Below are 15,300 nucleotides of genomic sequence, written 5' to 3'. Positions count from 1 at the left end.
AGCTGTCACACTTTACATTTGTGAGTTAATATGCAACACTGGCAGGGAGCAAAAGGGAAGGGTACAATGGCAAGCTACACTTTTAAAGCAGATGTGAGATCAGAAATTAAGTCTGGGTTTGATAGCTGCATCTTTACCTGCCAGTGTGTTAGCAAGTTCTCTGCCTTTAATTGATACACGAGAAAGATATTAATGTCAAAGAAGGGACTGATTGACTGAAATGCTATTAGATAAGTTACCAAACAGTGGTAAAATCAGAAGTATCTTAAAATTTCACTGTTGCATCCTGATGTGCTTCTTCCTTAGGAAACCCTAAAGGAGCTATGATCACTCATCAAAACATAGTCAGCAATGCTTCAGCTTTCGTGAAAACTACAGAGGTAAACTGCAAAGGTTAACATTGTGGATTTGTGTAAGGGAAATAATCTCAGGAGTAAAACCAACAGTGAAATCTCATTAACTTTGGTCTTAACTTTTAGTAAGATCCAAGTGAAAATATAACTTGACAGCACTCTGCCCATGCTAGGTCAGAAATCAATGTTTCCTGGTTTCTTCTGTCGGGGTCATGGATTTACAAATTGGTCTGACACAAACCAAACGTTAAAAGATCCCGATGTGGATCTGCGTTACATTCTGCCGTGGGCTTACAGTGTTTGTCATTAGTGGAAGTTCTGCATCAACAGGTTTGTGTAGAGGCTAGCCTTTTCCACTAAGGATGGGAGAAGCTATAATGTATTTTAACCCCCCGAAATACTTAAAGCCCTTAAATGAGCAAGCAGCACAACTCTTAAGCATTTTTACTTGATACATTGTTAACTTTTAGTTTACTTGAGACTACCGTAAAGTTCATCTGCAGGTTAGCTAAGAAGACAGTTCTAACACACACAGATGTAATTAAAAATAGAATTGTACTTATTTTGCCAAGTACTCTACATATAGAATTGTTTTTAAGTTAAGCAACTAGTCTCACAACTAAATCATGTAAGCTACTTTTGATATCAACCTCATGGTAAATTGCATAAGCAAATCTTCTGATCTAAGAAACAGTGTGTGTTTCTTTTTTAAACCCCTGAGGTGTACTGCTTTAGCCTTTTTCATTCCTCCTCCCTCCCAATGTGTATAATAGAACTTTCTGTGGTTTCTATGAGAATTTGTTTCTATTTGTAATCATATGAATGATAAAGTGTAATAATCTGGTCACTGTAGTCAAATCTAACAGATTACTGTTTCTGCAGTGTGTGTTACTCATGCTGGTTGTCAGTGCTGTAATTTCCTTAACGAATGAAAGACAATGCAGCTTCATTACTGACAAAACTGAAGTGAGGGCTGTGGTTTAGAGATTAGACGCTAGGTTTCACTGTTGTGTTTAACTTGGGCAAAATAGAGAATCAATGAGAATTAACTTTAAATTTTACCAACACTTTCAGAAAACATTTATGCCTTCCTCTGATGATGTTCTGATATCATTCCTGCCCTTGGCTCATATGTTTGAGAGAATTGTAGAGGTAAGCATCTGTTTGTACTGAACTGTTGAGAAGCTCGCTTGTCTTACAGAATGCCTGTCTCTTGAATCCCGGTGGTTATGAATATGTCCTATTCTTTTTTTGACTCTTGCACATGTGTATGAAAGCTTGAGGTAAGGTGCAGGGAAACAATATCCCATAGACAATATCCAGTGAGTACTATACAGCTGGTTTTCATGCGGAAATAAAAACATCAACCTTAGAGCTAGGGTTAATAAGAAACTGACCTGCTAGAACATGAGACAATCCCTTAGTACCTGTACGCTGCCTAGAAATTCCCTCTAATATAATCAGTGTACTATTAAAAATCCATGCCATTCTTTAATCTGCAGACTTTAAAGCCTTCTTTTATAATGTGGCATCCTGCTTGCTTACACAAAACTTATTTTAAATCAGTTAAACTTACTGTTGCTTCCAAGAAACTTCAATAAAAAGGGTTTTTGTTTCAGTGGAGTTCTCTTCCAGAAAATGAAAATAGCTTTTAATGCCATTTAAAGACAAATGTTGAAGTTCTCGTGGATCACTTGTTTTACCAAAACTGGGGCTTAATTTTTGAGGTTGAGGGGACTCAGATTGTCTTAATACTGGAAGACTTAAGGACCTCTGAGCCCATAGTTAGGTGGTACGCATTATTGAAAAGATGCCATTTCCTCAAACTTCTTGTATACAGTAGAGGCACAGGAATTTAATTACCATACTTGAAGTTGAATTAATGCCTCTCCCTTAGGTGAGATTGCAAATATGTATGTTGAAGGTAGTCTTGTCCCAGTCCGTGCAGGGAAACAACAGCCTCCATGCAAGTGTGAAAAGGCACGTGGAGCCAGAAATTGTCCTGTGATTTCAGTTAGGAATCCTGAGCTATCTACCATAACTCTGTATATATACACATACAAAACTTTACTGGGGTATGTGTGTGTATATATGTATGTTAGGAAGATTGGGAATGTAGCGTAACTGAGGTGTGCAGGTGCCCTTAGGCTTTCAGCACTTTTTTTTTTTTTTCCCCTCCCCACCCCCCCCACGCCCCCCGGTGACCTGGATATCTGTTATACTTCAGTGTCTGTTTTATTGATGCCTGTCTTGCATCGGAAGGTACAAACTCTGTAGGTAACAGCTCTGCTCTTGATCATGTAGTAGAAACAGGATTGGACATGTTCTAAAGGATAAAATGAGAAGAGAGTGCTTGGATCTCAGTATTACTCTGCCATTTGAGGTCTTTACAAAGTAGGTGATTACTTGTATGTTTACATAAGGAGATTAAGCAAGAACACTTTCTGATAAAAAAGGAGAAAACATTTGTTACTGTCTGAGGTAGGTATGAACACAGGCTCTGTGAAAAGTAGTCTTTAGAGTACTACCCCTCTTGTAAAGTTAATGTTTGCTGATTATTTTTTTTCTGGCTTCCTTGGGAAGTTAGAAGGGTCAGTGAACTTGACAGGACAAATGTGTTCTCACCTAGCAAAGGCAGTTGCTGCTCAGTCCATATGAATTGATGCATTTGCTGCTTTTTAGCAGATGGTGGCAAAGCACAAGTGGAAAGGAAAAGTGACATTCTGAATATCTTGTGCAGGAAAGATGAGAATTGATGGCAGGGAAGGCAGAAAAGTATTATGGAGAAAGCAGAAGAAATAAAAATAAGTAGGTGTAGGTTAACAACATCTCTACTCTGCTTGTGTTTATAAATGAAACCCAAACAAAAAGGGGGTATATGGGTGTTGTGGGTGGAGCTTCTAGACTCTTAACAGAGAATATAGAACACAACCGGATTAAGTCTGCCTTCCTTGGAGTAGGTCTGAAGTGATGCAGAAGTAAGCAGTGGCTCTGCTGGAGTCTTCTAAAAAGCATCTTGATCACCTAGCAACAAATCTTCTGTTCCCATCAGTCCTATGAAATGGGAAGGAAAACCAGGGTGCAAGAGAATGGAAATAAAGTAGCATGAGGCAGAAATCCCTGTTGGACCAGTAAATAGGATGTATTGACTTTAAATGCAGAATTTCTTAGTAAATAGCAGGGAACAAACAAAGGTCTCGTATTTTTAAATAAGCTTGTTAAATATTTAAAATAGAGAGGTTCTGCTTTTCACTCTTTTGCTGCCTCTGAGAATTGTCTTATTTGGCCAGCTGCCCTTTTTGGATAGCGGCTTTTGTGCTATACAGTCCTTGGCCTGTGTACACTAGGCATGTCTTGCTACTTGGTCTTTCTAGTCCCATTCTGTAGTCTGAGAATGCTGCAGAACTAGTCTAGAAGCTTGAGAGGATTTAAGGTGGATCCTGCACAGTCTAATCTGCGTAGGGTTGTTGTACATACACAGCTCGAACACATTATACATCCTGTGTTTTCAGAGTGTTTACCTTTTTCCTAACAGTGTGTGGTTCTGTGCCATGGAGCTCGGATAGGATTCTTTCAAGGGGATATCAGACTACTTATGGATGACCTAAAAACACTGCAGCCAACTGTATTTCCTGTAGTACCCAGATTGTTGAACAGAATGTTTGACAAGGTAAGTCTACAGGCATGACCTGTGCAGAGTTTGAAGATACTTTGTGAAGTTTGTGCTGTCAGGTTAGGAGTAACTGTTGTGCTCTGGGATGTTAAAATGGCATGCAAAAACTTATGTATCTCTTGCTAAAAGATAGCTGAAAGTGCAGGAAATAGTATTGCTTGTATTAAAATACTTTCAGGCAGCAAATACTAGTGTTGAAAAGCCTGACTGACTGGGGGACTTGGTTCTCTAGCTTGATTAATGGCTTACTGTTCTGCTCTGAGCAAGTTATTTAGGTCCAGTCTACAACGAGAACATGAGGCTTAGCATCTGCATGCCATGCTTTTAGCATCTGACTCATGGAGTGGAATTTGCAAACCAAGGTCAGGTGTTGGCCTACGTTTGCATGGACGCATACAAGTTTCCTACACAGCAGCCAGCATGTTCTAGCAGGCAGAATTATAAACCAGCCAGTCAGGAGTGCTGGGGAGAGGGTGTGTCAGCAGCCCTAGTCTCTTCTGTATGTACTGCTTGCCTGCTCAGGGTCATCCGAGATGGAAATTCAAGAAGTAGATTCTCTTTCTTGGACTTGAGATTTTAAATCATCCTTTTTGCATATGGATGACTGACTCTTCTTAGTATATAGCTGGAGGAATTGAAGGATGTAACAAAGACGTCCTGTAACTGCTAAAGAAATGGCAGAGCTGCCTAGGCTGTCTTAGCCAGAACAGTGCTAATCAGGAGACTAGAGGAATGGCAAGTAATACAAGATTCTGTTTGGCCCCAGGAACAAATGGTGCAACTTGGATCCATTTGGAGGGGAGGAAACACTGAGACCAGCCTGTAGTGCTTAAAACATAGCCCCTCATTCTGCTCACTCGTTCTGTACTGGAATTTGAGAAGCAGAGCCAAAGCTTGGGACTCTCTTCTCCTATCGTGATGCCCTCTTGCTTCTTAACTCTGGTACCCTGAGGCTTTCATACTTCTATGACAGTGTTTCAACCTCACTCAGCCTTGCAGTGACCTAGCGTGTGAAGTTAAGAAGTGGGAAATTGGGGTGGCAGGGGGGCCACAATGATGAAGAGCTGCTGAGTCTTTCTCTTTCCAAGTGAGTATACTCATCTGTGGTCTGCTGTTGAGACTGCTACTGTGGCTTCCTGAGAACAACCAGCAGGAGCCTTTGGAAAGTCATCCAAAAAGCAAGTTTATATCTGCAAGACAGATCTTCATTTGGCATTTCTGAAGAGACCTGCATCTCCTCAGAAAACCCGGTGTTACTTTACGTATTGTGATGGTATGCTTTTCAGAATATGCTGAGGATTATACTCAATTTGAATTTTGATCATACTGGAATAGAAAAGTATAACATTCATTTTTCATTCATTCATTTTGATGAAGAAACTATGCACTGGAACAGCATCATGCAGCTTGAGAAGAGGCGCCAATTTTGGCGAACATCTCTGGAACAGAGGTGGAGGCCAAAATCAAAATTCACAAGTATTTTTTACTGGAATTCAGGTGCTTACCAATAAAGATTGTTTAATTTACTTTCTTTTCACTGTTGAAAATCTCTATGCATGCTGCTGTAAGAAAAAAGGAATGGCAGTCTGTGAGAGTTCTAACCACAAATTATCTTTCTTAATAGATTTTTGGACAGGCAGATACTTCATTAAAGAGGTGGATGCTGGATTTTGCTTCCAAAAGGAAAGAAGCAGAACTCAGAAGTGGTATAGTTAGAAATAACAGTTTCTGGGATAAAGTAATCTTCCGCAAAATACAGGTATGCTTGGAAGTCTCTGAGTCTAAGTTTGCAGTTGCTGAATTCCATATGAATGGTTATAATCTGGTATGGCTTTCATCACTGTTTAAAGACTACCTGGCTACTCAGAATAAAAATCAAAGCGATCTTTTTATTTCCAACTTCATTTTTTCAGTTCCCTTTGTGCTAATAGTACCAGCTAACTGTATTAGGGAAGTTACTCTCAAACAGTCTGGCGCTTCTCTCTTGGGCCACTTTGAAAGCAAAAGCAAACGCTGTCCTTCTGAAGGAGGAATGCTAAGTGTGGCACAGTGCCACCTTTAGTCCCTACTGTCTCCTCACTGTTGGTCACTAGTAAGTTACGCCTGCTATTATATCTGGCACTCACTTGCTGTGGCTTTAACCTTGATTGTACAACATGCCCATGTGTCTGCTTTTTATAGCATTCGGGATGTATGAGAAGCTGATATAAGGCAGTTAAAAATAAAGTCATTGCTCTAAGTCCGTGACTTAAGCTCTTTAGACTTTTGGCACAGTCTGCGTTGCAGCGACACCACAGTATAGTCTATGTAGATACTGTATGTTTGAGATACTGTTTCTTCCAGCCATTAATGAGATTAAAAACTCTGCAAGAAAGACAGCTTGCAAATAGGAGGCTAAACTTTAATCTTTCAGCACTAGTGGGTGGTACTGTAGGTGAATAGTGGCTGAGGGTAGGATGGAAAAAAGACTCTGGAAATCTCTCTGAAATGGTTTTCGTGTCCACAGTATCTTGTGTCTGTTGTAGGCAAGTTTGGGAGGAAAAGTAAGGCTGATGGTTACAGGAGCAGCACCTGTATCTGCAAGTGTACTGACCTTCCTGAGAACAGCTCTTGGCTGTCAGGTGAGTTTCCTGGCTTTAATCTTAAAACAAAGATTTTAATACCTGGTTCCAGCTTTGTTAGAGCATTTCTAGTAGTCTGTGTATGTATATATATATATATATATATATATATATATAAAAAACTCTATCTGGCGTTCTTCTTGAAGACTATAAAAGTGCATACTCCTTTCCAGAGTTTATCTCTGTCCCTTGAGATTTCTGTGCTCATCCCAAAGTCTTTATTATAACTGAAGTAACCAGCTGAACTGGCTTAAGGTAAAGGTTTTGGAGGGGGCTGCTGTAAGCAGTAATTACTGTTCTTGGATTTTAAGTTTCTGGGCTTGCCTTGCTTACAGAATTATTCATAACTACTGTAGAGAATCTAATCAACGTGATGATATTGTAGTGTTCTTGCTTTGAAGACAAGACTGAGGACCAGATTGCACATGTTGCATTTATCTTCAGAGTATGGTGTTTTTAGGTAAAATCTGAATAACAGTGGCACAGGATAGAATAAATGTGTCAAAAAAAACCCAAGCAGAGATAACACAAAAAAACTCTAAAATGTGAGGCTTTCGTGACTTCTTGAAGTGCTTCAGTAGTGTGCTGGTGTAGCAATGAGTTCTACACAGAAAAGGGAAGCCTGTCTTGTGTATAATAATCACAGAGCTGTAATAGCGTGTAGGGATTCCATTCCTGGCTGTCTTGGAAAACCTGCCCTTAAATGATGTGGATGAAGTCATTGCTAGTGCTGCTGTTCTTGGTTTCTTCTTCTTGCGCCCTCTGCTTTCTGTTTTGATCTAGACAGGTGTCACGTAGCATGTGAAACAGAGTAAATATTGGAACTGAAGGTGGAATATTAGCACTTAAAATATTGTGTATTGTGATAAAACTCTTAACACAGTGATATTCTTTTCAGAAGATGCTGGGGATTTTGCTAAACTCTAATTTAATCTACTAGTAAAAGAAGCAAAATATTAATTTCATTTTAGTGAAGAAATCCTGTGTTGAAAAATAAGAATCTTAAATAATTCTTTGGTTTCATGTCCTAGTTCTATGAAGGTTATGGACAGACTGAATGCACAGCTGGATGCTCACTGTCACTGCCTGGTGACTGGACAGCAGGTATGGTGTTTAGTGGTCTGCCTGTCTGTTAAGTTTCGGGACACTATACAGGTCACTCGTCACATTTAGTCTTCAGTACACCTATCATGAAGCATAAGATTCTGTTTTTCTTCATGTGAAGTAAAAAAGTTTTGAAGGGATTTCCTGAAGTTTCTACCCCTAAATAGTTGGAAATATTAAGTAATCCAAACTTTTAATAGGCTTTGTCCAAGCTGAAGTGGATTTAGGAAAGCGGAGGTCATAGTATCAGCCCTCGTAACTTTTGCACAATAGGAATCTGCTGTATGTAAGCACTGTGTTAGAAATGTAAACGGCATTTTTTGGTGTTAGAACGAACAGTCTGCATTTCTGTCAGTAGTTACCTCTCTAGCTTTGTAACTGAAACAATACCATATTTAAATAATATAATATTAATAATTATTATTAATTAAACCCATAGTAGGACATTTGCTACTTAAATGTACGCATAGGTCATGATTATAAGAAAAAACAAGCTTGAGTGCATGGGTCAGCTTGTAAAATTCTAGGGATATCTGAGAATTTAATGTTTCAGTCCCAGCAAATTTTAATCTATTACTGTACTGTTGTCGGTGTAGTGTATTACCAGAAATTGGTTTTCCATCTTTTTTTACTTTAGCATGTAACCAGCTTATTGTTTTAAGAACCTGACTAAAAAGCCGTTCGGGCTATTGAAGTGTACTCTATTTGATAGGTCATGTTGGAGCACCCATGCCATGCAGTATCATCAAGCTTGTTGATGTACAAGAAATGAATTACTTGGCTGCCAAAGGAGAGGGTGAGGTCAGTAATTTCAAAAGGTCAATATGAGCCTCTTATGAAATCTTGGAAAATGTTTTTTGTTCCTGAAATAACAACTAACTGTCTTAGTTTACTAAAACTGCTACCTAAAATCAAAGACCCCTGCCTTGCCTGCATGCAGTGTTGGCTAACGATTCACAGAAGCAAAACAAACTAGTGTATCAAAAGAGAGAAAGCATGTGGGGTAACAGATTACTGTGTATTGATGGTTGTATGACCAAATATGCTACCCTGCAGCTGTGACATAGTTGAGAAGCTAGCTATCCTTCAGTAAAACACTAGCGGAGGGCTTTCCCCCTGCTGTTGCCAAGTGCTAGAGAACAGCTGATGCATATAGTTTGTTACCCAGCTTGTGATGTGTGAAATGAGGTGATTTAATGTGGCTGGAACACTGTTAAGAGAAATGGACATAAAATGCAATGAGGGCTGCTAATAATTTGTGACAACTGCCTATGTGTTCTTCTGAACATCTTCCTGCAACCTGTACTGTACAAATTGAACATGTATATTTTACAAATTGCACTTTGAGGATTCAGCTTTGTGTGTAAAACTATATGCTGTCTTTCAAATTTTTTCCAAGTAAGAGATATAAAACTTTGTGTACGTACTTCAAACAGATGTCCATGTAGTAATTTATTTTCCCCAAGCCCTGAAAGAAAATTAACTGTGGTATCTTTCATATGCTTTTGAGAGGCCTTGGGGGCAGTTGGAGTGAGAAATGGATAAATAAAAAGTAGCTTAAGTGGATGACTAATTTGTGACTGCAAACAATACACAATCTTTGTTTCAGTTGTAACTTGTGTGAGACTAGAGACAAATCATTGGGCTTTAATTCTCAGAAATACTTCAGGATTTAGTTGGGTGTAATGGTGGGAAAACATTTTCAAGTGGAAAGCACTGTCAAAATTCTTTACTGTTTTCCATATGACCCCATGTTTAGTCTTCATCAGGAATTTTTGCTTTACTTTAAGTTTTTAAAGCTTGATGTGCTAGAGGAACTGAGTATGAATTCTCATAATAAGAAACAGTTAAGTAGTGGATTATTTTTTTTTTTAAAAAAACACCTTCTGAGAAAGTTTTGCTTGCACTTACTGTGAATGTTTGCTGTGTTAGGAGTTACTTTGGACTTGAATAAATAAATGTGGTAGCCCCTTAATATATCGGGTACCATCTTGATCTTTCAGTCCTAACTTCCTCGGTGTGACCTGTTCTGAATTCAACAAATAAGTGTTGTAACTTGTTTCGCAAAACTAAAGCCCATAGCTATAGAGTTGGTTCTCATTATCCTTTGCCTAAAATAAATCTTCCTCCTTATTTATTGCCTATCTGCTCTTCAGCTGGATTAAACACTCCTAGTCCTCTTTTCCAAGTAAGCTTTCTGTCTTCTCCATTCTGTCAGCCTTGCTTTTCACTTTTGTCAGCTACCTATGTTCAAGAAGGATAAATTTGTGAATGGAATTATAAATGCTTATATGCAGATGAGGTCTTAGTGCCAGGTAGCAGGATACAGATAAATGGTTTGCTGTCTCCGCCGGGAAAAGCTGTCACCTGGGGTTGTGGGAGCCATGCAAAATGACATGTTTGATCAGTCAGCTTTTGACTTGACCGGGATGCGTAGAGTTCTCCTCTACTCCTATCCTTCCTCACAGGCTCTGTTTTGTAGCAGAAATGACTTGGGTCTTAAAAACCTATGACCTTGGTGATGAGTTTGGTATGGTCTCTATAAGGTCGTCAGAACCCTCACTAACATTCTGATCTCCTTCCTGTTGACATCTCCTGTCCATTGTACTCTCATTCACCAGCATGCCATATTTTATGCTGAGGTAAGCACTGGAAATACGTGGGTTGAGTTTTTCAAGAATTGGTCTCTGAACTATACTTCAGTAACTTCTTGTAGTCTGAGAATTGATCCTAGTGCCTGAAGATGCTTTAGCCAGTTCCTTGCCCATTTTATTATTCCTTGTCCATTAATAGTTGGCCTTGTATTTTATCAGCCCCTATTGATTTATTATCCATTTGGCCTTAACTTAAAACTGGATTTTCTATCCTATTCTTCCAGGTCTGTTCTAAAGTCCTGATAGTATTGCCCAGACCAGACCCTTCTTACTGTCGCTTGTCATCCTCGTGTGCCAAGCCACTCCCAAGTGGATGTGGCGGTTTGAATCCTTTTGTTGCTTCTGAGGACTCTTGTGTAGAGCTTTCAGGGGTTTTGGACTCCTGATTCCCCAACAGTTGTGAGCAGTTGAGCATCTTGAAGTTTTGCCTCCATACTGTTTATCTTGCCTATCTCTCTGTCCTCATTTCTAAGGAGGTATTTTATACTCCTGCTGATCCTCAAGTAACAACAGTCCTATCCTGTGTGTGTCCTTCTCCACCAAAGTAAACTTACACAACCTTGGGTGTTACATTGGGAAGAAATTACTTAAATTTGGGATCATCTCTGAATATTTCAGGCTTTGTTCCATGCTCCTGACTAGTTGCTGTACTTTAGTATTCTCTGACTGACAGATTGTTTTAATTTAGCTTGTGAGGGTCTGTCCTGATTCTCTGGCAACCTTTTCACCTATAAACCTTTAATCTTGTTGAAGCTTTTCTCATACCTTATAAGCACATTTCTGATCCTAATAATGCTCACACATCCAGGGTATATCCAGAGAAGCTGTTCTTCATTTTCTACTGAGTATACAAATCCAGACAACCTTCAATTTAAAGAAATTGCAGGTTTTCTTTATTGAGAAGTCTTGGTCACATTTGGACAAACATATACCTTGCTTGATATACAGCTTTTTCATCACTAGTTTTAGCACAATGCCCTTGCTGCTTACCAGAACTGAAACAAATACATTGCCAGGCTGAGAGGTAATATCTCTGGATCCAGCAGAATTTCTTCACATAAATAAAAATAAATTTCCTCTGATAAATTCAGATTATTCTTATAGTAGGTAGGAACACTGCTGCTAGGCTAGGAGAGAACAGATGCTTCCAATTGCTTCTTATTATAGCGTATACCAATCAAAAATGTTAGGTCTCCAAAAACCATGAGTAAAGATTTCTGTACTAATGCAGAAACTTCATCTTGTCTTTTTAGTGGGTGTTGTTGAGAACCATTGGAGAAACAATTCATTGCAAACAGTGTTTGTGAACTTCCCTTCATAGCAGCATACACTAACAAACGGCTGTTTTCAGGTGTGTGTAAAAGGGCCGAATGTATTTCGTGGCTATTTGAAAGATCCCGAAAAAACAGCAGAAGCTCTGGACAAAGATGGCTGGCTTCATACAGGAGATATTGGGAAATGGCTACCGGTAAGTGAACTTATATAGCTGAAATGTACTTCTGTAGTTATTAGCAGTAATTTAACAAATAAAATAGAAAATATTTGGTATTGAACACAATGAATTAAGTGAAACACAAGTAATTTTAGGAGGAGGAAAACTACTGCTGTAGATAAATCTTTGTGTCTGGGGTTAAAAAAGTATTCGTGTCAGTCCTGAAGCTTTCCCTAGTTTGTTAGGTGGGTGGGGAGCCTGGTTTCTTACAAGGTTAGTCTTGACAGTACTCTGGCTGTAGCACTGTTGCAACTGTTACTAGTGTGGCATGCTTAAGCTGCGTAGATTGGTTTTTCAGTTGAAGTGCCTCTTCTGAGTGGAAGTTATTTCTGTCAACAGAATGGTACATTGAAGATCATTGACCGGAAAAAACACATATTTAAATTAGCTCAGGGAGAGTACATAGCACCAGAGAAAATAGAAAATGTGTATCTGAGATGTGAAGCACTTGCTCAGGTGTTTGTCCATGGAGAAAGCTTGCAGGTAAGCATTCTTCAGGTAATTTAAAAAATGCAGAAAAGTCTTCCTTTCCTCCCTCCCCCTACCCAAAACTTTGGGACTGAAATCTTGAAAAAAAAAAAATAATTAACATTATACGTTTTGGTTCTAAATGTACTTTTGACTCCAGCAGTTATATAGCATGTTTCTGGATTTAGTTTCAGATGGGATAGTGGAGCTGGATTAATTTAATTGAGTATTAATGGCTGTGTAAGTTGCTAACAGTGTACAGGGAAAGTAATAAAAAAAAAAACAACCACAAACCCAAGATGTCCAGGTTGCAAGTGTAAATTACAATGTGGGTCTCGACAAGAATAATTCTTTTTTAAGTGCAAGCTGCTCTCCTGTGTTCAAGTAGCAGAAAGGTGGTGACTTCACAGCAGGATCAGAAATGCTGTCCAGAACCTAACACTGACTAGTAAGAAAAGCGTAGGAACTAAAAGTGACTTTAAAAGAAAAGAGCTTGACAAAAATTCCTTTTTAGGCCTTCCTAGTAGCTATTGTGGTACCTGATCCTGAGACTTTGCGCAACTGGGCCAAGAAAAGAGGATTTGAAGGCTCATATGAAGAGTTATGCAAGAACAAGGTGAGTAATATCTAGCTGAACCGTTAGCGGTTCTGCATCAGCTTTTTCAAGCTATATACAGTGTGTTCCTGTGTTCACAGGATGTCAAAAAACACATTCTGGAAGACATGGTGAGGATTGGGAAAGAATCTGGTTTGAAGTCATTTGAACAGGTAAGATGCTTGAGAGAACTGAACACCTAAGTCTTTAAACTTGTTAACACCAATATAATCTGACTCTCCAGAAACTGCTTTTAATTTGCATCTGGAAAATTTTTAAAGTGGTGGGCTTTGTTATGTTGTCTGGGTGGTTTTTTTAATAGCCTTGTCTGTTTCAAGGAATGTGGCTTGGCTAGTAACTGTTTACTTTCCAGGTCAAAGACATTGTCATGCACACTGAAATGTTTTCTATTGAAAACGGCCTGCTGACACCAACGCTGAAGGCGAAGAGACCAGAACTGCGAAAATATTTTCAGTCACAGATAGATGAACTCTATGCTAATGCCAAAATGTAACTGAAAATGGAATGAGGAAAGTGGCACACGTCTGATGTCTACTTTGGCCTTCAAATCTGTAATTTGACTACAGCAAACATAGGGAAGGAAACTGTGCAATCATTAACTTGTACAAAAATGGGTACTTGCCATAGAAGCATTGAAGAAATGGAACACTGCCTTACTGTTGAGTTGTGTTGCATACTGTTTTTATGGTGACCTACAATTTCCAAAAAGAGCCTTAACTATAAATGGTAACTATATGTAAGTTATTTAAGACGTCCTTGGCCAAAAATGGGACTCTTTCACCAAGGAGCTAAGGTTTTCTTATTGCCAGCATGTTTGCTGTCTGCAGTGTATTTTTTTCAGTTGTCAATTCCACAAAGGATTTGGCAGGTTTGAAAATGTCTCTTAAGTATCTTGCATCCTCAGAAGGGTTACTTAATTGGTTCAAAAAACCCCAACCACCCCACCACCAAAACAACACCTTTACAGTTGTATAGCTGGTATCATATCTTGCATTAATCCTACTATTAACTGGGGCAAGGCATCTGAGTTTCTTTTCTCCCTTCTGTATCTGCAGCCAGTTCTGAGATGTACTTTTATAAGGTAGAAGTCAGAACTCCGTACAAAGGAGACCAATGAACACAAGTTCCTCAGTAAGTCTGTATATGCTGGTTCTTCACTGAAAGTGGGGATGCAGTTAATTCAGCAAGCCTAGGCTTTGCTATGTTGACACAATGCCGGAGTGGTGCCAGCCCGGAAAATGAAGAGAATCCTAACTCTGGCAACAACACTGGAGACCTAAAAACAAAACCATTCAGGAGGCTGGGCTATGCTAATGGTCAGGTAAACATTGCACCTGTACTAGCCACCTGTTTCCCTGTAACGAACATGTATTTAAAATGCATATTTTAAAATGTGCCAGGTCCTCTATAAGCAGAAGAGCTTCTGACATAACCTCTCAGTTTTCTGTGCTTTATATATGAGCCACTGAGTATTCTTCACTGAATAGCAAAATAGGTCAGGTAGAATGTTTTTGCCTGATGCTTTGCAGCAATTGGAAGTATTTATATATGCCAACAGAAGTGTGTGTTGGCACAGGATAGGTATTTGTTCAGGGATAAGAACCTAATTCCCAGATAAATTACAAAATAACTATTACCTTTTGTTTGAGAGATCAGCCTTATTACAGCATAAGTCTTTTGCTATCCTTAACAGAGTTGGTTTTGCATTAGCATTCATTGCTGTTTTTTTGAAAACATGGATATATGTAAAATACAAGCACAACAAGGTTTGCACTAAGATTTGTGTGTGATTGTAATGCACTACTCTGTAGCATAATTTCATACTTGTGTGCAGTTAAGGTACACAAATCTGAGTCAACTGTTAGAGCAGTAGTTTGTTACATTGGAATTCAAATGTTTGCTTAGTGTTGGCTATTTCTATGTTTTATAAAACCAAAACAATTTTCAAAACCAATGAAGGAAACCAAAATAAATATTTCTGCATTTCAACTCAGTGAAGTGTTTGTTTATCAAGGAAAGGTGCTGCTGACTAATAAGCCCAGGTGTTACTTGGTAACTGTGACAAGCTGTAAAACTCCACTGACACAAACACTCTAAATGAAGGATAAATGCTGGTTGTTGACGCTTTACTTGTGGAAGGTAACTTTCTGCTTTGGTCTGGTATTTATGTGTAAGGTTTTGGCTAGTATCTGTAAGAAAGGGATGCTGTTGTATGTAACTTGCTCCATCAGTATTCTTAAATGAACAAACAGATCTTTCTTTTTTTGTCTGAAGTATGGTTTCTGACGGGTGGTGTTTTTACCATCATAAATAACTTTT

The 15,300-nt window shown here is 38.8% G+C and overlaps 1 protein-coding gene across 2 annotated transcripts in view; it reads left to right on the top strand.

Annotated features, from left to right (window-relative positions):
- ACSL1 (acyl-CoA synthetase long chain family member 1) overlaps nt 1–14,970 on the top strand; it is a 42,625-nt gene extending 27,655 nt beyond the window's left edge. For both annotated transcript variants that reach the window (XM_055795743.1, XM_005230834.4), the window contains exons 10-21: nt 307–380; nt 1,428–1,505; nt 3,889–4,023; nt 5,651–5,785; nt 6,552–6,647; nt 7,679–7,751; nt 8,464–8,552; nt 11,757–11,873; nt 12,237–12,380; nt 12,880–12,981; nt 13,062–13,133; nt 13,334–14,970. In XM_055795743.1, the coding sequence (XP_055651718.1) occupies nt 307–380; nt 1,428–1,505; nt 3,889–4,023; nt 5,651–5,785; nt 6,552–6,647; nt 7,679–7,751; nt 8,464–8,552; nt 11,757–11,873; nt 12,237–12,380; nt 12,880–12,981; nt 13,062–13,133; nt 13,334–13,474 (1,256 nt within the window). In that variant the 3' untranslated portion in view covers nt 13,475–14,970. The remainder of the gene's footprint in view (nt 1–306; nt 381–1,427; nt 1,506–3,888; nt 4,024–5,650; nt 5,786–6,551; nt 6,648–7,678; nt 7,752–8,463; nt 8,553–11,756; nt 11,874–12,236; nt 12,381–12,879; nt 12,982–13,061; nt 13,134–13,333) is intronic.
- Nucleotides 14,971–15,300: the final 330 nt, after the last annotated feature.

Source organism: Falco peregrinus, chromosome 2 (genome assembly GCF_023634155.1).
Source record: "Falco peregrinus isolate bFalPer1 chromosome 2, bFalPer1.pri, whole genome shotgun sequence".
In the NCBI taxonomy this organism is placed as follows: domain Eukaryota; kingdom Metazoa; phylum Chordata; class Aves; order Falconiformes; family Falconidae; genus Falco; species Falco peregrinus.
Note: the sequence above shows the minus strand (reverse complement) of the source record. Positions and strands in the feature narration are given on the sequence as shown.